The sequence below is a fragment of the Geotrypetes seraphini genome, chromosome 4 (assembly GCF_902459505.1).
Source record: "Geotrypetes seraphini chromosome 4, aGeoSer1.1, whole genome shotgun sequence".
NCBI classification, from domain to species: Eukaryota; Metazoa; Chordata; class Amphibia; order Gymnophiona; family Dermophiidae; genus Geotrypetes; species Geotrypetes seraphini.
The window spans coordinates 137,137,448-137,161,548 of record NC_047087.1 but is presented as its reverse complement, the minus strand read 5'-3'; the positions used below and the strand labels follow the sequence as shown (position 1 = coordinate 137,161,548).

Genomic DNA, 24,101 nt, shown 5'->3' with positions numbered 1-24,101 from the left:
AGTCCGCTTACGCGGAAGCCCAACAGGTCCAGGACCTGTGCAGTAATCCTCTATCTATACCCCTCTATCCCCTTTTCCAGCAGGAAATTGTCCAATCCTTTCTTAAACCCCAGTACCATACTCTGCCCTATTACATCCTCTGGAAGTGCATTCCAGGAGTCCACCACACGTTGGGCAAAGAAGAACTTCCTAGCATTCGTTTTGAATCTGTCCCCTTTCAACTTTTCCGAATGCCCTCTTGTTCTTTTATTTTTTGAAAGTTTGAAGAATCTGTCCCTCTCTACTCTCTACCTAGCTAGATCCCAAGTAGTAAAACAGATTTTATGCTGCTTATCCTAGGAATAAGCAATAGATTTGCCCAAGCCATCTCAATAATGGCTATGGACTTCTCTTTTAGGAAATTCTCCAAAGCTTTTTTAAACTCTGCTAAGCTAACTGATTTCACCACATTCTCCGTGCCCCATTCCTGTAAGCTCTGCTTTAACAGCAGAAGCCTCAAACACTTATGATTTTAAAGCTTTTGAGGCTTGTGTAGATGAGGACGGAGCTTGCAGGAATGGGGTAGGGATAGAAAAGGAACTCACGGGGACGGGACAGGAAAATGAGTTCCCGTGGGGACGAGGAAAAAATTTGTCTCCGTGTCATTCTCTAATTTAAAGAACAGTCTTTGAACTATTTACACTCACTCTGTGAAAACCAGATACTCAAGTTCCATCATAAGATTTTCCCCTAATCACTTCCTTTTCACTTTAGAGTTCATTATTTACACAGACTTATCAATTCCCTCCCATTTACTGAGAGTCTCCCTCGATCTGGGGCTTTGTTGGGGGGCGTGAGAGAGGAACAACTAAAAGTCAGAATCATGCTCTTTCCTTATCTTTTATAATCTCCCTCCTTCATACTGGGAAAAGAATCTCCAACTCCTCCCACTCTTTTCTAGTCACAGTTAAGATTCAGTGACCACTTGAAAAATCCTTCACCACTGCTTTTACAGCAGAGACATTTTTCAGGGGGAGGTCACACTCACTCCCCCACCCCCAAAAAGGACCTCTACCCTCAAAGAGTACCATCTTATACCTCCTATATTCCACAAAACGGGTATAATACATGTCACATCCGGTATTAGTGCTTTTGCACATTTTTTGCTTCCAGTACACATTTTCATTAACACCTCTTATTTACCATACTCAGACATAGTTCTGATGGCATCATCATCATCTCTCTTATTTCACCTATCCCCAGGTTCCCCTCCCTTTAAGGAAACTTGGACCATACCCAGTCATTAACCAGATTTCATGTGACTGAAGATCTCCTCCTTCACCCAAGTCTCCTGCTGTGCCTCCACCAACTTTACATTGGCAACCAGTTCATATACTGTCCAGCAACAGGACGGGCACTTTGCGATACCTGGCTCCTTCAGATTTTATGTTAATTGTTCAATGTTATTGGTTCTCGATGAGTGTGACACTTGACATCTCGGACCCTGAGGAAAGAGTGTTTTTTGAAACACAGACCATGTCAGGTCCAGATTATATCTCTTTATGAATGAGAACCACCATTTGGATTACAACTATTTATTGACTTAAATAAAGATCCTGTGCCTTGCACATCATATCTGCAGTCTTTTCTTATGCTTTTGTTGTTCGACTTCTTACTGAAGACTCATTGGATTTCTCTTTGTTTTGTGCCTCCATCACCACCATCATGTATAAAGGCACATACAGACACCACATCAGACACTGGATTTGCACTCTGCTCAGCCTGGGCAGTTTCTCCTCTCCTGCCTTCCCAGGCTCTACCTAGTCATCCCTAAGGTATGCCTGGAGTAACAGTGCATCCACCCATGGGATGATTCCCTCCTTCAGCAGCTCTGGCTGTGCCAGAAATCCTCCCTCCAAGGAGGCCATGCTCGCCTTGGCATCTCGCACAAAACCTCCAAACTCTAGACTGTCCACTCTGTCAACAGCTCTGTAGGTACAGCAGGATCAACTTCCCCCAAAGCTAGACACAAAAAATGAAAACCAGTCTCGGGCTGAGGTAGTCCAGTGTCTAAATCCTTTGGTAAGTTCTTAGGAATTCCCAGGTTTGTTTCCTGTGCCATCTGGCCTGAAAAAGGGGACCGATTCATTTTGCTCATTAAGTGCAAGGGGACCGCTGTTAGTAGCTTCCTCCCAGTGATCTCTCTCTCATGTGGGAGCATGAATTTCTCCTCTCCCCACAGTTCTTACGATTTTGGAGCCTCTCTGCTGGGTTGAGATCTGCTCCTCGAACTCGGCATCCCCATATCAGGGAATCCTGGTTGCTCTCTCTGGATTGGCATTGTTCTATAGTACCTCAGACCTGCCCCAAGGGTGCTTTACAACGTCCATCATTGCAGAAACTGATCTAGAAGGTTTCAGCATCAAGGTTTCGATCCCTTGAACCAGGCTGCCTATGGTAGAAATAGAACCTAATCTGGGTTCACTACTATCTAGGTTAGATTCTCCTCCAGTCGCATACCCTGAGGTCAACTACTTGTGACTTTCCAAACATGCAGTCACTCATGGTCTCACAGATCACAGTCAAGCTTGGGCATAGGCCGGGGTCAGACAGATCTCGTAGGCCGGAGGATGGGGTCTCACAAACCCCACTCAAACTCCTCACTCTCCTTCTGATGTAAAAGACAGCTCAGTCCGAGATATGAGTGAACCAACTGGAACTTTATTTAAAGTTGGTTTAAAGAACACTCACTCAGTTCCATCAAAAGATTTTCTCCATCACTTCAGAGTCCATTATTTACACAGTCTTGTTAATTCCCTCCCAAATTACTCTGAGTCTCCCTGTCTGGAGCTTTGGTGGGAGAGAAGAACAACCAAAAGCCAGGATCATGTTCCCTTCTTGTCTTTTATAACCTCCCTCCTCGGAAAAGGATCTTCAACTCTTCCCATTCTCTTCTCTAGCCACAGTCAAGATTCAGTGACCACCTGAAATATCCTCCACCACTGCTTTTACAGAAGAGGCATTTTTCAGGGAGGTCATGCATATTTAAAAAAAAACTTATACCTAACCATCCTGTGGGCACATTCTACATGCTACTCAAAATCCACAAACTACGCAACCCTAGCAGACCAATCATATCTTGTATTAACACTCACAGAGAAAATATTTTACAGAGGAAATTTTAAAACCTCTAATACACAAGACAAAGACATTCATACAAGACACCACAGACTTCCTGAACAAATTAAACAATATCAAGCAACTACCACCTAGGGTGTTGCTAGTCACAATAGATGTAGAATCACTATACAGCAACATCCCCCATGCAGTTGACATTGCTTCATGTGAAAAATTCCTTTAAAAATTTACCCTGGACTACCAATACTCACTGGAAGCTATTACAGCAATAATCAAATTCATTCTAACACACAACTATTTCCACTTTTGTATATCTATCTGCAAATCACAGGCACTGCTATGGGCACAAGGAAGGAACCACAATATGATAACCTCTTCATGGCAGAAATGGAAGAGACATTTCTGAATACATATCAGACAAAAACCCCTAATATACCAGTATATTGATGACATTTTTATGATTTGGACTGAGGGAGAAGAGACTCTCAAATGGTTTTACAATTCTTTCAATATATACCATCCTGCCATCATATTCTATGTTTCTATCCTATAATCAAGGACTACTCCTCAGAGAAAGTCAACTTTCTAGACACCATTTCCTTATGCTAGTTCCAAATCTCAATATAGCTGCCGGGATCTCCACAAAACTGCTGCTGAAGTCCCAGAAGCCATTTTGAAGGAGGAACTGACTACTGTATGTGCAAGAGTGAGTGGGGATTGTTCCTGTGCCCACTACTAAGATAGTAGGCCTAGACAGGGACTGCCGTTAGTGGGTGGATCCAGGAAGGGCACTTTTTGGTCCAGGGGTGCAGGATCAGTTTCATTTTCACCTTTTTTTTTGGCCAATACCAAGCAGCCAGCCAATTTGAATCAGAGATTTGGTTTTAGCAGAAAAAAATGAATATCCTGGTTTCAGTCGGGCTCTACCCTACATCAGGCCCATTTGCAAGCCTCAGCCCCCTTCTCCCACCTGGCTCCCCATTTTCAGCCCCCAACTCTCTGTCTCCTACCTGCTCTCCTTTTCAGCCCCCGCTCCAGCCCTCTTTTCCCACCTACCTTCCCTTTTCAGCTTCCAGACCCTTTCCCCCATCTGCTCCTCTTTTCTGCCTCCAATAGAACTCCCTCCTGCCTTCCCCTTTTTTAGCCCTCTGTTCCAGCCCCAACATCGTCTCCCTCTTGGCATCGCCTGTGTTAGCCCCCAGCTCCAGCCTGCTTATTTTACCTGCCCCCCTTCTCCCACCAGCCCTACATTTAAAAAAATCATTTGCAGAGCGATGAGAGTATCTCTTTCACTGCCATTACTCTGTCTACCTTCCATCGAGTCTGGCCACCAACACCATAATAGTGATAAAACAACTCCCTGTTAAACAGAGAACTCAGGTGGTCCTTCCTTTCTGATGCTCAACAGAGTTGGCACAACAGATAAATGCATTATCATTTGGCACCCCCTGCTGTGCTTACCCTGCTTATCATGATGCATTGGCCTTAAGTAGGTCTGCACAGAGCAGCATCTTATTATGTCTTATGACAGAGTTGTGGGTTGTTGGTTTTTAACATGATGCTTCAAGCAAATACCAGCAAAGCAACTATTCATAGTTGATGAAGATTCATCCAGTTGCCATATTTTTAAAGCCCTTCATCAGTTCATATGCTCCGAGAATCTGCAGATTCCACAGTCCAAAGCAATTATGTCATAGAGTTCTTTATTAAAATCCACCAAGAAAAGTCTAGCCTGAATGTTATCATGTTCTGAATGTTATCAAGTATTGATAAGAAGCTATTTTTATTTTAAATCAGAACAGACTAGCAATCTCACTGGAGGTATCTACCTTTAACATCTGTGCCTGGACTTCATGAGGGGTTCAAAGCTTAGACATTCCCTCCTAAGGCAAAGCAAATATTCAGTGATTAAAAATAACTGGTAATAACTGAATAACATATTTATTAAGAATATCTAAGCTGGGTTCTTATACTGGTTTAAGAGCCTTTAATAAAGGATTATTCAACCCACAGGCCAGTTGATCTGCAGCTCAAAATTATTCCTTACTCAGAGATAGCCTTGAGAATAATTCAACAAAGATCCACTGCCAAATTGGTTTAGTATCAATATACACTGGGCATACTGCCTAACATGGTTCATTAGCATTAGAGGGTTGGGAATTCCCTCCCCTTTCCCAGAAACAAGGGTGCTTCAGAGCTCTGGATTCCTTCCTGATCCATGTCCCACAGTCAAAGGACTGAAAGGGCTGGGGATTTCATTGCCTGAAACTAAAACAAGAGCATAAGGGCTAGGAATTCCCCTCTCCTGTCCCAAGATAGGGAATAAAGGCATGGCATTCCCTTCTCTTCAGGGCTCTTTGTTGGGGGGGGGGGGGGGGAGGGGTTCCTACTTTGAGCAACAAAAGAGAATTCTCTGCCCTTCTACTTTTCTCTCTTCAGAATGAGGAAGTATTTAATTTGATCACTGTATATGGATATACAGTGGTACCTTGGATTACGAGCATAATCCGTTCCAGGAGCATGCTCGTAATCCAAAATACTCGTTTATCAAAGCGAGTTTCCCCATAGGAAATAATGGAAACTCGCTTTGATACGTTCCTCCCCCCACCCACGAGAACCGGCATTGCTCCCCCCGATGCCCCCCGTGATCCAGCACCCCCCCCCCACGATTGGGCACTCCCCCGCCATGATCCGGCACCCCCCCCAACGCGATTGGGCACCCCCCCCCGCCGCTTCTTACAGTCATCTGGGCACCGGCATGTCCTGTGCTTGGTGCCGGTGCCCGTAGATCGGCCTCCTCTTCTGCTGGGCCTTGAGCAAGCGCAGGACATGCCGGTGCCCAGATGACTGTAAGAAGCGGCGGGGGGGTGCCAAATCAAGTCAGGGGGGGTGCCGGATCGCGTTGGGGGGGGGTGCTCGTAAATCGAGCCACACTCGAGGTGCCGATTTTGCAAATGTTTTGCTCGTTTTGCAAAATACTCACAAACCAATGCACTCGTAAACCGAGGTACCACTGTATATATATAGAGAACTATTAGACAATCAGAATGTGGTTGGACTCTATGGTCCTCTTTAACCCAGACAGCAATGTAACACCCATCTAGAAAGTAGTATAGATTCTATTATTCTTCTCTTTATCTAATATAAAATACAGTAATCTAAATTGACACTTCTAACCCACTTATTCCCTATAAAAAGTTCAAAGCGGCTTACATCTTTTGCACTGCTGTAATACAGACACTCTAGTTTGAAAAATTTGTAAAGCTGGTAGTTTAAATGTATGTCTTTTACATTTTATTGTAGTTTTTAAACAAAAGGTTTTAACCCCTTCTTGAAAGGCAAATACAAAGACTGATTCTTTAAAGTAAGTGGCAGAATGTTCCAAATTTGCATAGATTCATAGGAAAATTAATTTTCCCAAATGCTTTTTACATCTAATTCCTTTAAAAGATGGATCAACCAGGTCCATTTAATGTAGAGGTCAACTAGTGCTTATTCTAGGTGAAAAAGAAACTAGATGAACAACCGGTGATGAGATCAGATTATAAAAAATTTACCTTTAAAAGCAACACCCTTAATAGTGCTGCCACATGATTAAACTTCTGAAAATCATATGAACTGCAGTATTTTGTAATAGGTGCAACTGATTCCTTAATTTCACAGATATACAGTAATATGGTGTGGTAACCATGTTAGTCCACTTTTAAAAGTAACAAAGAAATAAAACATAAACAAATGACAGTTTTTGATTTTGAGACCAGCAGTAACAGAGATAGGAGGTGTTTTCCACTTAAGGTTTCCTTGCAAGTGTGTGATTATATACCAGTCCCTTAAGTATATTTTCTTAGAACCTTCACAGTTATCCAGTTTTATATCTCTTAAACGTCTTGGGAGAGAAGTGGAATAATATAACATCATATCTGAATGAGTAAGATTCCCACTCAATAGTAGACTATTCTTCTTAGCTTTACTAATTTTTGTTTTCCTTTATTATCACTCTGAAAAAATTTATCTTTAAAAGCAACACCCTTTAATAGTGCTGCCACATGATTATATTTTCTATCATCAGCACTTTGAAGCCTGTGATGAGATGAGTAACTGTATCCGCTCTCTTACAGAATCTACAAATGTCTTACACATTTTTCTATGTTAACGTGAATCATCTGCTGTCCTAAACTGCAACTATCAATCCACATATGGTTCCAGGAATAGCGCTCTATATTTCCCACTATATTTGTGCATTTCTACTTGTTTTTCCATTTTGCTGATCTACTTTAAACAGCTTTTTCTCCTTGCTTTGTGTATTCTTTTGGTTCAATTCCTGTACTCTAAGTAGATTATCACACATTCCTTCTGCTTCTCGGAATGCCTGCCCAAGTTTAATGATGGAACTAAATTCTGAACGCTTGCTCTCATGCATCAGTATAAGCAGATCCAAACGTGCAAAAAGTGTTGTTAAATATGCCTGAAAACCTATGAGGGCAGCCCTGTATGTTTAATCTATGAGGCCCATTCCTCCTTCAGGAACGTAGTCTTGCCCTACACTGATTCTTAAAACTACCTCATGTGTGTGGAGGAGTTTCCTCTCAGCTGTGACAAAGCAGTTCTACTCCTGCGCTATCAGATTATGTCACCCACATTTGTGCCTGCTTGACTCAATCATTCTATGAAAAACATCTGTTATGAGTGAGTAACATTGCTTTTTAGAAAATTGTGGAATTTAACTGTGGGAACATTTTTCAAAGTGATTTCTGTCTTATTTAAATAATGAAAATGAAGGTTTAGAATTTTTGAATTTAATTAAGGGACCAAAAACTCCTGATCATATAAGAGAAAGTCTTGAGGCACCTATATCAATGAAAGAATTACAAACAGCGTTAAGAGTCCCTTAGAGTTGGATCCACTCCAGGTGGTGATGGTTTCACTGTAGAGTTTTACAAGTTATTCCAAATTACCCTATTACCTCAACTTTTAAATTTATATCAGGCTCAACTAGCTAAAGGTTGTATATCAGGTACTATGGCAGAATCGTTAACTATTGGTTTACCAAAGCCAAATAAAGATCCCATGTTGGTTTCAAATGATAGGCCTATTTAAGCACATAAGCATTGCCTCTGCCAGGTCAGACCAGGGGTCCATTGCACCCAGCAGTCCGCTCCCGCGGCGGCCCCCCAGGTCCGTGACCTGTAATTGGTCCTTACCTAAATTATTCAGCCTCTATTCATTTAGTACCTATACCTATAACCTTCAATCGCCTTCTCCTTCAGGAAGTCATCCAATCCCTTTTTGAAGCCCAATATTGTACTCTGCCCTATCACCTCCTCTGGGAGCGCATTCCAGGTGTCCACAACCCTCTGAGTGAAAAAGAACTTCCTAGTGTTTGTTTTGAATTTGTCTCCTTTCAATTTTTCTGAATGCCCTCTTGTTTTTGTTGGCCCGGTTAGCCTGAAGAATCTGTTCTTCTCTACCTTCTCTATGCCTTTCATGATTTTATAAGTCTCTATCATGTCCCCTCTAAGTCTCCGCTTCTCCAGGATAAAGAGCCCCAGCTTCTCCAACCTTTCAGCATACAAAAGGTTTTCCATGCCCTTTATCATTCTTGTCATTCTCTGGACCTTCTCGAGTATCGCCACATCCTTCTTAAGGTACGGCGACCAGTACTGGACACAGTACTCCAGATGTGGGCGAACCATCGCTCGATACAATGGTAGAATAACCTCCTTCGTTCTGGTAGTGATACCCTTTTTGATTATGCCCAACATTCTGTTCGCTTTCTTTGAGGCTGCTGCACATTGCGCCGCTGGCTTCATTGTTCTATCCACCAATACCCCCAAGTCTTTTTCTAGGCTGCCTTCCCCCAATACCCTCTCTCCCATCGTATAGCTGTACATTGGGTTCCCCTTCCCCACATGCAAGACCTTACATTTTTCTACATGTGGATGGAAAACTTTTGGTTAAGTTATTGGCTTTACACTTGATTAAGGCTCTCCCTTACATCATTGGAATGCATCAAACGGGGTTTGTTGCTCAAAGGCATTCTTCTAATAACACTAGATTGGCTTTTCATATGTTGAATTTAACAAAAGCTATGGATGATCCGGCTTTCTCTGTTTCCTTGGATGCAGAGAAGGCCTTTGATCATGTGGAATGGACCTTTATGTATCAAGCTACGGATTGGTTTGGTATTGGTTCTAGATTTATACAAATGATTCTAACCGTGTATAGCTCCCCCTTTGCCAGAATATATATTAATAATACTTTTTCAGAACACTTTCGTCTGGAGAGGGGAGTTAGACAGGGATGTCCATTATCTCCTCTGCTGTTTGATATTGTTTTGGAACCCTTGTTATTGGCTATTCAACAGGCAGAGGAGATTCATGGTATTCCTTATGTAGGTCAGGAATACAAAGTCTCTGCTTATGCAAATGATATTTTGCTTCATTTGAGGAATCCTGAAACAACCATTCCACACCATTCCATTTACTTAATATGATTGATGGATTTTGGAAATTTTCAGGATATAAAATAAACTGGAGTAAATCAGAGGTTCTTCCTTTAAACGTTTATTGTTCCAAAGGATTATTTGATAAATTCCCTTTCCTATGGAAGGAAGAGAGCATAAAATATTTAGGTATTTGGATTCAGAAAACATTAGAAGAAACGATAAAAGTAAATGAAAAATCCTTATTGCTGAAGGTCACTGAAATGTGTGAGCAATGGAACATATTACATTTGTCTTGGTGGGGGAAAGTTCAAACAGTAAAAATGATGATTTTGCCTGTGGTTTGCTATCAAATGGGTATGATACCAGTTTATTTTCAGGGGTCCTTTTATAAGAAACTAAATAGTATTCTTACAAAATTTATTTGGCTGGGGAAAATGCAAGAATTGCTTTAGTATCTTTGCAAAAAACAATTGCGGAGGGTGGGGTAAATTTTCCTATAGGTATCATCAGGCCTATATAACGTGCCAGGCAATTATTGGATCCTTCCCGAGCTCATGGAACATCATCCAGATTGGCTATATCTAGAATGGAAAATTATGTCTCCCATGAGATTATCTCATGTATTAAGTATCAGTATACCTAGATATGCTAAAGACAACATAATAATATTGGACACATGGAAAACATGGAAAAACGTTCTACTCATCCAAAATTAACTCATCTACCGTATTTTCACGCATACAACGCACGCGTTATACACGATTTTACAAACCGAGTATAACCATGCGCGTTATATGTGTGAGCGCGTTATTCAAATTTTTTTTTTCAGTGCGATCCGGCATCCCCCCTGTGAACCGGCATCCTCCCCCCCGCTCGCATCACCCCCCCTCCCCCCCCCAGCACAGCAAAGACATCGGTCGCTTACCCGATTGGGCACCGGCACCAGCACTAATGCACAGGACGTGCCGGTGCCCGAAGATTCTCCCTCGTTGGGCTGGGCGGTGCGAGGGAGATCCTCCCTCTTCCCTGTGCTGGGCTGGACTGGGCTTTGAGCATTTGCGCATGCTCAAAGCCTTCTGGTCTCGCTCTCTCCGAGATTCTGAAGATGTACTGAACTAGTTTCGAGGTTTCCTTATATCACGCACCTACCAAGTCCGCTTTAATCACGATCTCTCTGACTCCTGGAGCAATCCATCTGGCATGCCACAGGGATCACTACTATCCCCTTTGCTCTTCAACGTTTACATGTCCTCACTGGGTGCGCAATTGTCCCAGCTGGGGATAAAACTATATAGCTACGCTGACGACTTCACGATAATTATCCCATTCACTAACTCTGTCTCAGAAGTCACTCCCAAAGCAACAGAAGTACTAAATCAGATGGAGCAATGGATGACTGAATTCAGACTAAAACTAAACTCAGAGAAAACAAAATTTTTCATAGCATCGCCACACCCACTTGACACAAAATCACCATTGTGTATCAATAACCTTAGCTATCCCATTCAACCCACTATGAAGGTATTGGGAGTAACACTGGACCAGAGCCTGACCATGAAAGACCAGGTAGACTCCTTGATTAGAAAAATCTTTCTCACCCTCTGGAAGCTTTGGTCCATCAGAGCTTACTTCGATGTCTCATCATTTCGAATTCTGGTACAATCCCTTATACTGAGTCAACTCGATTATTGTAACATCACCTACTTGGCACTCCCCCAGAAGAATATACGGCGATTGCAACTGGTACAAAATGCAGCGGTCAGACTACTTTGTGGACTGAAGAAGTTCAACCACATAACACCTTCCTATTGACTTCTACACTGATTACCAATTGAGGCACATATGAAATTCAAATTTGGTTGTTTTTGCTTCAAGGTACTTTATGGCTTAGCCCCTAAATATATAACAGACCTTTTCACTTTCTCAACAAACAAACATAGGCGAAGCTCACACCCGAACTTTGTTTCCCCACCGGTCAGAGGCTGTAAATTTAAAAGTCATCACCAACATCTTTTCTCACATCAAGCAGCTCTTTGGGTAAAGACCTAGAACAATTACTCGCGCCTGCTACCTATAGGGAATTCAGAAAACGTCTAAAAACACATCTGTTCCTGAAATACTTAGGAAACCAACCTATACAATCCTAGCCCTCAACAAATGATCTCCAGAACTGTCAATCACCAAGTCTATACTTTGTAGATGCCACTCTTTCTGTAACTTTCTTTAATCATTGTAAACCACATAGAACTTCACGGTCCTGCGGTATATTAAAAAAACTGTTGTTATTATTATTGATAAATTAACAGATATTCCTATAATAAAATCTACTTTTCAGTCTTTATGGTTAAACTCCAAGATACAAGTGGGCGGTGCTGGGATCTCCTGGAAGAATTGGATGCAAGCAAGTATTCGAATATTAGATGATATTATTTCTAAAGGAAAACTGCTTGATTTTATACAACTACGACAATCATTTGGCATTCTGAGGTCTCAACAATATAGGTGGTTGCAGTTGAAGCAGGCCATTCGGAGTGGGTTCCCCGAATGGAAAAATAAAAAAAAATTATTATAGCTTGCAGATCCTGTGTTACCAGGCAGATTTAGTAGGACATCAGGCTGCCCAGTGGTATAAATTAATTTCTAAATTTTTGAATAAAAAGCCAAAAAATAGTCTTAAAGACATTTGGAGCATCGAGAATTTCTGTATCTCGTTGGCCACGAATTTCATCGTGGAGGTTGAAGTGTACAAGGTCAGCATCTATGAGACAAACTTGGTTATTTTTATTGCATAGGATTTTTTGGACCCCAGTTCGTTTACAAAAGTTAGATAATTCCAGGTCTAATAGATGTTGGCACTGTCATAATGATATAGGGACTATGGATCATCTGTTATATTATTGTCCTTTGATACTTAATTTCTGGAAATCAATTTGGAGACAAATTAATCTTATTCTTGATTCAGCAATTCCCTTAACATATGAAGCCATAATCTGTGGTACGCTTTTACATGTCAAGCCTTCTTTGGATAAATATAAAAGTCAACTTTTTATGATAATGACAGGAATAGCTATCCAATTGATTACACATAATTGGAAGAGGTATGACAGACTAAATTATACGTTTTGGTGGACAAATGTTTGTATCACGTATAAATATGAAAAAATGAATGTAGAGTGTTTGGGGTTTAGCAGTACATTTAATAGAGTATGGAGTCCATTGACTATATTTGTTACATCATAATAATTGTAATGTATTTATTTATTTTTGAGGTTGGTAGAATTCCTTACATATCCAGGGGAGGGAAAGATTTTGTTTATTAAAATACTTAATTATAATATTATAATTACATAATTAGTCTTATTGTAGTAATTTGGTAAGAAGGGGGAGAAAATGATGGTTCTAAGTATAAATTGTATGTTTATTAATGCGTTTTATGAAATATTTATGTTCAGATATTTGTATTGCATTGTCAAAGTTTAAAAATCAATAAAGATTTATTAAAAAAAAAAAAAAAAAGTGATTTCTGTCTTGAAAATTGCTCTGGGTCCTCTGTGGGGGAAAACATACATGTTTCTCTTCATGGGAAAAAATGTGAATGAAGAAGATAATGCACAGGGATTTCATTTTGAAGGCCCCTCACCTACTTTCCCCTTTGACACCAGAAGGCAGGCAATTTTTTTGAAAAGGAAACACCAAAGAGAGTTGTTCTTTAAAAATCAACTTAAAACTTTGCAGTTACCAAATATCTGCAAGCCTGGAGGCTAATCAGGGAGGGTAAATTTGCTCTCCCCATGACATATGTCAGTGATGTAAATAATTGATGATCTTGAGAAATTGGTCAGATTGATAAAATTATACTTATTAGGGTGTATCTATAAACATGTCTTGCTAGGTCATACGTGTGGCTCTCCATTATTTTCCATCATCATTGCATGCCAATTATTACAGAGAGGGCAATTTTAAAACGGTAAAAATATACAAGGAAAAAGCAAGCAGGATCAAATCAGGAGAGGCAATAACATGAGTAGTTTTGGTTTGATTATTGCAGAAAGTCCTGCAGGTAAAAAACTACCCATCAGATTTGAACCTACATATGTGGGTAGTTTGATTATTCCTCTTGTAATAGATTATTACAACTTACCAATTTTTAGGCTACACAGAAGCAGCAGCAAAACCCTGGATCTAAAACAAAAACACAACACTGCAATTAGGATACTGCATTTCACCAGACAGCTCTCATACTGCATCACCAAACAGTTCATGCACTATACACTTCCCCTCCGTATTCACGGAGGTTAGGGGCAGAGCTGGCCTGCGAATATGGAAAAACCATGAATAATATTCAGGCCGGTTCTGCCCTTATCCCCAGGCTATTTTTAGCCCTGTAAGCCCCTCCTTAAGCCTTACCTGGTGATCTAGCTGGTTTTCAGGCAGGAGCGATCTTCCCACGCTCCTGCCCTGTGCAGATCGCACACAGGAAATGGCTGCCTTGAACTCCTGTAGTCTCTCGAGCCATTTCCTGTGAGCGTGGGAAGATTGCTCCTGCCTGAAAACCCGCTAGACCACCAGGTAAGGCTTAAGGGAGGGCTTACAGGGCTAAAAATAGCCCAAAAAATGAAAAAAAAAATTTTCTGGTCATAAATCGCGAATAACCGAATCCGTAGATACGGAATTCGCGAATATGGAGGGGAAACTGTACTGTCAAAAAATCCCTTACTGCATTACCAGCAGTTCACATGTATTGCACCAACAGCAAGTAAACAGTTGGTACAAAATCCAGTGTGAGCTCTGAAGACTCTTAATAGAAATAATTTAAAAATTGAATTTAGGCCCTGATATTCAATGGCACTTAATTGGATAATAGTACTGTTATCTGGATAAATACTCTAACCATGGATTTTCAGCAGAACTATATGGATAGTATCAGAAAATTTTTTATAGACTACATAAGCATTATTTGTTTATTCCTGGGACCAGGGCTGGCCCTGCTACTAGACAGATGAAGCATCCACAGCAGCAGCATTGGGCGGGGGAGGGAGTGCAATATTTCAGTACCATCCTTTCTTTTCCATCTACTGACACTGCTGCCCTCCTTCTTTCCAGAGCCAAAGGCAAAAGAATTCAGAACTGTGTCCTACCCCCCCTCCCATAATTCCTGAGGAGGAGTCCTGTGTTAAAGGCAAAGCAAGACACAGAAATGCTTAAGCATAGGCCTGTGGTTAAAGACCCTATACCAGTGCTGAATCTGCTTGTTCCCTCAGACCCAGCTGAAGGAATGTGGCAGTGAGAGCAGTGCAGGTCTGGGAGGAAAAAATGAGGGGAAAAGCTGAACAATGGGTGAATATGCTGGACTATGGAGGGGGGGTTGCTGGAGGGCAAGGGGAGGTGCTGTACTATGAAAGCTCTGCATAGGGTGGAACAAAGGTGTTTTGCCCAATTATATGGATAACACCATTGTTATAGCTACAATTTATTAAAATTTGATATACCGCTAAGTTTTATCAGATCAAGGCAGTTTACAGTTGTTTTGCCCTCAAGTATGTGGGCATTTGCTCAGTTTCTTACACAGTGACTAGTTTGTAATGGATGTGTAAGTTATGGGTGCTCTGTGGACTTGTATTCCCAGAGGGTTTTGCTTTCCTGAGGGCTGGGCTGCTTCCACAGAGCATGGGCCCTCCTCCTTCTCCAGTCTGGGGACAGCAGTGGCCATATTGCTGAGCACAAGCCTGGGTGAGAGCCTGAGAGTGGTGGTGTTCTCCCACCAGGTTTTTTCACCCCTTTAGTTCTAACGATCTAACATAGCTTAGGTTATTTCCTAAGTCTGGATAACAGTGTCATCTCTACAAGGTGGACACTCCCAGCGTAACCCTGATATGCTGGTAGAGTAAGAAGATATGTAACAGGCTTGAATTGCACTGAATCCATCTGACTGTAAGTTGGTTGCTTCATTTATTAAAGAAACTGTTCAATCAATTCAGAGTCTGGCTGGTAACACCAAGATTTCAGAATTGGGGGTTGGCTGAATAAGGAACCTCTTACATTGGCCAATATAACTCAGAGAAGTCCTTGCTTTCAGCACTAAAACCTGAGAAAGAGACTATGCCATGAGCTGTAGCTATATAGTATGATTTGGTCAGCACAACAGTAATAGTTTAAAAAAAAAAAAAAGTAGACAGAAACTCCATAGCTTTAATAGGACAGACCTAAACACATGAATTCCAACAAAGAAAAAAATATGAGGGGTGTTCAATAATTTATCTACCCGAGTATGAAAGAAAGAAGCAAGCATTTTGAAAGTCTGTGCATTTTGTGATGTTTCAAGGTTACTCATGAACAATACGAAAACCCAGAATAGGGAAAACTGCAAAGACAGCCAAAACCCCCTAACCCAAAAGAACAAGATGGAGGATAGAGACAGCCGAACCAGCCAACCAACTTACTGCTAATAATGAGTGTGAGTGGGATACCCTCAGTCTCACCCGTTGGACGGGTCAATTTCAAGCTGGTTATTCCTCATTTTGGACTTACAGAGAAGCTAAGTACTCTCTTTTTGATTTTGCTCGTTCTTGAGCCAGCCCGGTTGATTTTGGACGCCATTTACCCCTGATGGGGAATAGAGACACTTGAATCATTCCACTGTGTTTTAGTGATTTTTTGGTTTATTTCTCATTTTTTTCACTTAGCACCTTTTGTGCACTAGTTTAATTCAGCTGGGTAATCCAGGGATGTTTCACAAGTAAATACCCTCATGGGTTTTGATTGCGACAGCTGGTGCTTTAGGGACCTGTTCCCATATGCAAGCTGTGAGACTGAGGGTATCCCACTCACACTAATTATTAGCAATAAGTTGGTTGGCTGGTTCAGCTGTCTCTATCCTCCATCTTGTTCTTTTTGGTTTTGGCTTTCAAGGTTACAATTGCCCTTGTGCAGAGGATACTACAATGCAGCCTAGTATCCGCTGTACAGGTTCAGGTATTTACTGTATAGGCATTTTATGTTCATTTGTAGAATCAGTCTTTTCACTGTCTATGGTCTTATCTGCTGCAAAAATATAGATCTAGCCTAAAAATAAGGTTTTATAGATGTTAAACGCACATATTAAATGTTTGTATATTTGAGGAAGATAGAAAAAGAGAAGAGCGGGAAAAAGAAAAGAAATTTTTTTAAAAATAATAACTTAATAGAGAAGGGTTATTTGGATTGATATGAGGTAATATAAAAGGCATTTGTTGGGTATATTAATTAAATACATTTGTTTATGTACTTTATTTTGTTACTATATTCTAGTATTTATTTGTTCATTCTTTTTGAGTATTCATTTATTCATTCAAGTATTTATGAAATATTTTAGTCTTTAGGGGCTGATTAATTTTAATTTCATAGGAAAAAAGGTTTTTAGGGTATTGATGTATTCATTGTATGAATTTTAAAAGTTCATTATTTTATAGATTAATTTACTTTGGCACTCTGGGACCTTATATTTATTTCCTGATATATGCTTTTAAAATCCCAGGTGTCAGGTCTCATTGCTTTAAGTTTGTTTAATAGCTTAATAGAGGGGTTTTTGGTATGATTTTGGGGAATTTAAAGGGTATTCATTGGTTATATTATTAAAATATATTTGTTTGAGTAATTTCATTAATGAATTTTCACATTGGTAGGGAATGAACTTTATTGTCATGTTATATTCTATTAATTATTTGTCTACTTCTTAGAAAATATTTATCTATTTATGTCAGTATTCATGAAATTTTTTGGTTTATGGGGGTTGATTAATTGTAATTGCATAAGGGGAAGTAATGAATTAGGTTGCCTGGGGGAGGGATATGGCTGCTAGTCTAAATATATGTCTTCAAACAATTGTATGATAAGGGGGGTAGGGAAAGAGGAGGGGTTTAGGACGTGTATTGAACACTATTGTGGGATCTTGTCTTTAAAATTTTGCAATGAATTTTAAATTGTTCTCTTTAAATGTTAATGGCCTCAATCATCCTGTTAAGAGGAAGAAAACATTCAATTTTTTAAAGCAGCAAAATGCAGATATATGTATGATACAAGAAACTCATTTGACTGCGGGGGAATCTATGAAATTAGAAGAAGGTTGGGTTAAGCAGTGTTTCTTTGCGCTGGCTATGGGGAAAAAAGTGGGGGTGGCTATTTTAGTCCATAAAAAATGTTCAGCTACATTTAATTTTATTTCTGCAGATCCTTCAGGAAGGTGGGTTCAGGTAAAGATGACCTTGGGGAAACATGCTCTGATGCTGTTTTGTGTTTATGCCCCTAATTCGAATCAAGCAGAATTTATTTATTTTAACTCTTCAACAGGTACTTCTGCCACTGGCTGCCTCTAATCTAATGGTAGCTGGGGGACTTCAATGCTGTTATGGATCCATTCTTGGATAAACAACCCAGTAGGATTTTGAAATCAATGTGATTAGAAAATCTAGTTCAATCTTGTGGATTAAAAGATATCTGGCGAATTCTCCATTTTAATGCTCGGGAGTTTTCCTTTTGCTCCCAGGTTCATAAATCATTTTCAAGAATAGATTATGTATTTGTATCAGATCAATTAGTTCAACAGGTAACCAAAGCTGGCATAGATTCAATTGTTTTATCAGATCATGCTGGAATTTGGATTGAATTAAAATTTGAGGAACAAAATTGTAATAGACCTGTGTGGAGGTTCAATAATACATTGCTTTTCACGATTGCAACACAAATTTGGTCTTAACAAATCACAAAATTATAGATGGCTGCAGTTGAAGCAGGCCATTCAGGAGGGGTTCCCTGAATGTAAAAATCTAACTATTCAGTATAGTTCTTGATTAGTTCTCCAAATTCTTGCGCTCCCGCTCTTACATGGTTAACATGAGCGGCACCTCATCCTCCCCCTGGACCCCGACTTGTGGTGTCCCACAAGGCTCACCCCTCTCCCCAATCCTCTTTAACATTTACATGTCCTCCCTGAAACTACTCCAACTATCCCCCCTTGAAACTCTTTACACTTACGCTGATTACATCCTCGTCCTCCTTGAGACCGACTCGAACCTCACTAACCTCTCCACGAACATATCCTCATGCATAAAGAACCTCCAATCCTGGGCATTCACAATGCATATGAAACTAAACGAGTCCAAAACAAAACTCCTTTGGCTCGGCCCAAAATTAGACCATCTACCTTCCTCCATCCCATTGTCCTCCGGCCCCCCATTACAGCTCGAGTTCTCAAGCAAAGTTCTGGGTGTCACCTTAGACTCTTCTCTATCCTTCAACGAACATCTCCAATCCCTGGTGAAGAAATGCTTCTTCAGCCTTCACATGCTAAGGAAAGTCAGACCCTATTTTCACCAAAAACACTTCGCAGTCCTAGTACAATCCATCATCCTCTCCAGATTGGATTATTGCAATTCTATCTACCTCAGCCTAACCAAGAAAAGCCTCCACAGACTTCAGCGGATTCAGAACGCCGCAGCTAAGCTTGTTTTCGCGAAAAGCAAATTTGATCACGTCTCACCACTCCTGTCTAAGCTCCATTGGCTCCCAGTAATCCCCAGGATCCACTTCAAATGTGCGTGTCTGGCCTACAAGATCCTACATGGCATCCTTCCTGCCGTTATCCCTCTATCCTGGAACTCCCCAACCCCTACTTCCTCTAGATCCTCCCAAATTTTTAAACTATCCTTCCCTTCCATAAAAGGTATTTCCCATGTAGGCAAACTTGGGTCATCCCTCCCCTTTAGAATCACTGAGATCTGGAATAACCTCACCTCCCCTCTCCGAACCTCAAGCTCCCTCCAACTCTTCCGCAAACACCTAAAAACCTGGCTATTCTCAAAACTGTAACACTTCCCCCCTCTTAGGTCTCTCACCTTCCCCCTTTACACCTAACTCTTTAATCTCTCCACTGTAGTTCCTCTCTCATCTTTCTTCCTGTAAACCGTGCTGAGCTCCGCATTTGTGGAGATGGTGCGGTATATAAACCCAAGGTTTAGTTTAGTTTAGTTTAGTTTGACGGTCTTATTAATTTATGCCACTGAGCGGCCTGGAAGTCTACCTGAAAACATATCTGGATTTTTGAATAAGAAACCAAAGACTGGTCTGCGTGACATTTGGAGCATTGAGATAAAGCATCAAATTACTGCGTCTCAATGGTCACGAATTTGAGCTTGGAGGATGAGATGTACAGTGTCGGCATCTATGAGACAAACTTGTTTTTTTTTGTTACATAGAACAGTTTGGACCCAGTTCGTTTACAGAAATTAGATAGCTCTAAGTCTAATAGATGCTGGCACTGTCATCTCAAAGCTGGGACATTAGATCATTTACTATTCTATTGTCCATTGATACTTAATGAATAATCTACTGGAAAATCCGGTGGCATTATCATATGACACTGTGTCAAATCTCTTCTAATAATAATAAACTTTAGCTCATTATGACAGGGGTTGCCATACAGCAAATTATGAAAAACTGGAAAAATTGGGATCGACTGAATTATAATTTTTAAAATGGAACGGGTAATAGCCATACAGCAGAGGCATTTTAAGAAATTTAGGGATGTTTAGGAGCCATTAACAAAATATTGTACAGAATGAATATTATTTTTTTTTCCTTTGTTCATACACGTCCAGGGTAGGGAGGGGGGGAGGGAATATTTTATGATTTATTATTCTTAAGTACAATTGTTGGGTATAAGAGGGAGAGGGATATTTGAAGCGAGTTAGACTTTGATGGTATATTAAGTGATATTAAAATATAAAAAGATTGTACATTATGTTACACTTGTTGAAAGTTTTAAAAATGAATAAAGACTTTAAAAAAAATCTTACAAAGACAGGAGTAACTAACCTTCTCCCCCCCTTTTATCAAGCTGTGCTAAAGGTTTTTAGTGTGGGCTGGCAAGATAAGTGTTCCAACGCTCATGGGAATTCTATGAGTGTCAGAATTGTCCTTTCAAAGGCTTAAGGTCTCAAAAGGCCTGACACCATTTTACTGAATCTATCTGTTCTGCCCCCATTTTATGTGAGTATTTTCTCAGTTCACGTATAAAACAAATATATGTGTGTTTATTCTAAGATGTGTAAGCAAAGTGTGCTCTCTAGAATCAAATCTACAGAAAGCTTTGCTTCTCCCAGAGAGCCAGGCTGCAACAAGAGAGTTTTAAGCCCACCCTTCTTTAGCTTCTGGGAGAGAACAGTATCCATTTTGTAACACAGCATGACTACTTGAAAACTTGGGTCTAATATCGTATTCTCACCAGGTTTTCACCCTTTATTTCCACTAGCCTACTACAACTTAGGTTCAGTATCTATGTCTGGAGCACAGTGCTATTCCCTACAATGTGTGTGGACACACTCCCAGATTCCCCTTGGACAGAATGTGCTGGTAGAGTAAGAAGAGTCTGTAACAAGTTGGACTGCCTTGAAATCATCAAATTGTGAGTGTTCATTCTTTATTTCGAATTATTAAAGAAAATTGTTCAAAACCTACAGAGTCTAGCTGATAACACTAAGGTTACAGAAGTAAGTAACTGAAGGGGAGCCTCAGAGAGATGACAACCTAATTCAGTGAGTTCAGAAGTGCTTGGCTACTTCAGGAGTCCCTGTTTTTCAGTAAAAAATGAGGAAGTTTCAGTGAAAGTCTATGGCAAAGACTATTCCATAAAACTTGTTTCCAATACACCATCTTTGCTGAGAAATATGGAACTCTGATGAATCACCTCTTTTGAAACAAAGAGACTTATGGATTTTGTTGTGCTACAGAGTTCAGCTTGAAAAAGTATTTAGAAGCAAGTTATAAGAATGATAATGACATCTATCCTGCTTAGGGTTAGCATATGGCTTCAGTCCATTGACATCTTTTGTGGATTCATTATAGTTGTCCTTTATCTTTATTTTCCATTGTTTTAGCACTCACATATCCAGGGGAGGAAGGGTATATCTTTTGTTTGGTATTATTCCCTGATGGAAAGTGTTGGATGGGAGAGGGAGTTTTATTTTTGTATTGATACTGATTGATTTTAAGTGCTTATTTGATTATTATTATTCGTATGTATATTGTATTGCACTTTTTGTTGGCTTTGAAAACTAAAGATTTAAAAAAAAAAAAAAAAAGAGAGAGAGAGAATACTTAGATATACACGAATTGCTGAAACCCAGTCAACATGGGTTCAGGAAAGGGAAATCATGTTTAACGAATTTGCTTCAATTTTTTGAGACCGTGAACAAGCAAATTGATAGTGGAATGCCGGTGGACATAATATATTTGGACTTCCAGAAGGCATTCGACAAAGTTCCGCATGAAAGACTTCTCAGGAAACTACAATGCCATGGAATAGAGGGAGATATACACAGGTGGATAGGCAAATGGCTGGAAAACAGGAAGCAGAGAGTGGGCATAAATGGGAAGTTCTCAGACTGGGAGAAAGTGACTAGTGGTGTGCCCCAGGGCTCGGTACTTGGGCCGATCCTATTTAACATTTATATCAATGACCTTGAAGACGGAATATCCAGTGAGATCATTAAGTTTGCAGACGACACAAAGCTATGCCGGACAATCAGAACGCAGAAAGATAGCGAAGAACTCCAGAGCGACTTGTATCAGTTAGAGAAATGGGCAGAGAAATGGCAGATGAAGTTCAACGTGGAGAAATGCAAAGTAATGCATTTAGGCAGTAAGAATAAGGAACACGAGTATAGAATGTCAGGAGCAACTCTGGGTAAGAGCGAACAAGAAAGGGACCTGGGTGTACTGATAAATAGGACCCTGAAGCCGTCGGCACAATGTGCGGCAGCGGCAAAGAAAGCGAACAGAATGTTAGGAATGATAAAGAAAGGAATCACGAGCAGATCGGAGAAAGTCATAATGCCGCTTTATAGAGCAATGGTCAGACCACACTTGGAATACTGTGTCCAACATTGGTCTCCCAAACTAAAGAGGGATATAAAACTGCTGGAGAGGGTGCAGAGACGAGCAACGAAGCTAATAAGAGGTATGGAGAACTTGGAATATGAGGAACGACTCAAGAAACTAGGACTGTTCTCCCTTGAGAAGAGGAGGCTGCGAGGGGACATGATAGAGACGTTCAAAATACTGAAAGACATCGATAAAATAGAGCAGAAAAACAAATTATTTACACTGTCCAACGTGACACGGACAAGAGGACATGGTTTAAAGCTAAGGGGGGACAAGTCCAGGACAAATGTCAGGAGGTTCTGCTTTACGCAGCGAGTGGTGAACGCCTGGAATGCTCTTCCACAGGAGGTTATTAAGGAATCCACTATGCTAGGATTCAAAGGCAAATTAGATGCACATCTCCTTATGAGAGGCATAGAGGGATATGGGTGGTAAAACTACATCAGGTGTATACCTGACTGGGCCTCCGCGTGTGCGGATCGCCGGACTCGATGGACCATGGGTCTGATCCGGTGATGGCAGTTCTTATGTTCTTATGTTTTACATCCATTACTTTCAATGCAAGTAAAACCCAAATGTCTCAATCCGTCCTTTTTCTGGAGCCATATGGTAACCCTGGTCAAGCTTCTTTAACATCTTGGCTGGACATGCTGTATTAACCTTGGAAGAAAGGTACATGAAAAAGCCTATTCACCCTCCTTGGGTCCTATCCTGATTAGTCAGTGGTCAACAAAGCATGTGAGGAATGTGGAACCGAACCGGAAAGTGAGAAGAAAGAGTTGGGAGCTGACGCCGAAAGAGAGAAGGAACCTGAAGAAGATTTCCTGAACGGCTAGCACATCTCTGAAAAAGGGCTATTTATCAGTTATAAAAGGACTGGTATATGTGCTAAACCAAAGGAAGGAAGAACTCTGTAGCTGAATATCTTTTGGACTGTTACCAGACTTATATTTGCTATGTGCACTGAAATAACCTGGAATTGACTCGATCTAGTCTCAGTGTTGGTTCACAATCAAGTTTGAAGCCAGAAGATTTCTAACCACATAATGCTGCTTGTGCTACTGAAGAAAGGGTGAGGATGTGAGATCTCCTTCAGTTCTTACATAGCAGCTTCCTGTTTAGAACCCCCATGTCCAAGGCACATCTTTCTTCAAAAGGGTGACTATGGGTCTGGTAATCTCCACATACTGATCTATGAACTGTCAAGAATAATTGCATATCTCCAAAAATGAACAGAGTTCCATCAGATTGGTAGGTCTCTTCAACTGCTGTAGGACCTATATTCTCTTTTGTAGTCATAATCTCTCAGTAGAAATTTCATTCTCTAGGTAGTTCAAAAATTTCCTATACCATTGTCCTTTTGCAAGGGTCAATTTAGCTCCTGCAGTTTTCAATTGTTGGAACACATGTTCTATTTCTGCCAGATGTTCCTGGAAGGTAAGGCTCTTGTTTAGTGTGTCATCCACATAGACCAAAGTTCTTCGGAATTCTGAATCTGGTAATGCTTTATATAGGAAGATATTAAACTCAGCAGGGGAATTAAGAAAAACAAAAGGTGTTCTGTTCCAAGTATACTGTTTCTTCCCAAATGTAAAATGCCAACTTATATTGGTCTGGAGGTACT

The 24,101-nt window shown here is 40.5% G+C and overlaps 1 protein-coding gene across 6 annotated transcripts in view; it reads right to left on the bottom strand.

The window, feature by feature from the left end:
• The window catches only part of ICOSLG (inducible T cell costimulator ligand), a 148,427-nt gene that overhangs the window by 105,633 nt on the left and 18,693 nt on the right, over positions 1-24,101 (bottom strand). For 4 of the 6 annotated variants that reach the window (XM_033941540.1, XM_033941535.1, XM_033941539.1 and 1 more), the window contains exon 2: positions 13,704-13,744. In XM_033941540.1, coding sequence (XP_033797431.1) covers positions 13,704-13,744 — 41 coding nt within the window. Of the gene's footprint in view, positions 1-4,946; positions 5,001-13,703; positions 13,745-24,101 lie in introns of all 6 variants that reach the window. The other 2 variants (XM_033941537.1, XM_033941536.1) reach the window with 1 other exon arrangement.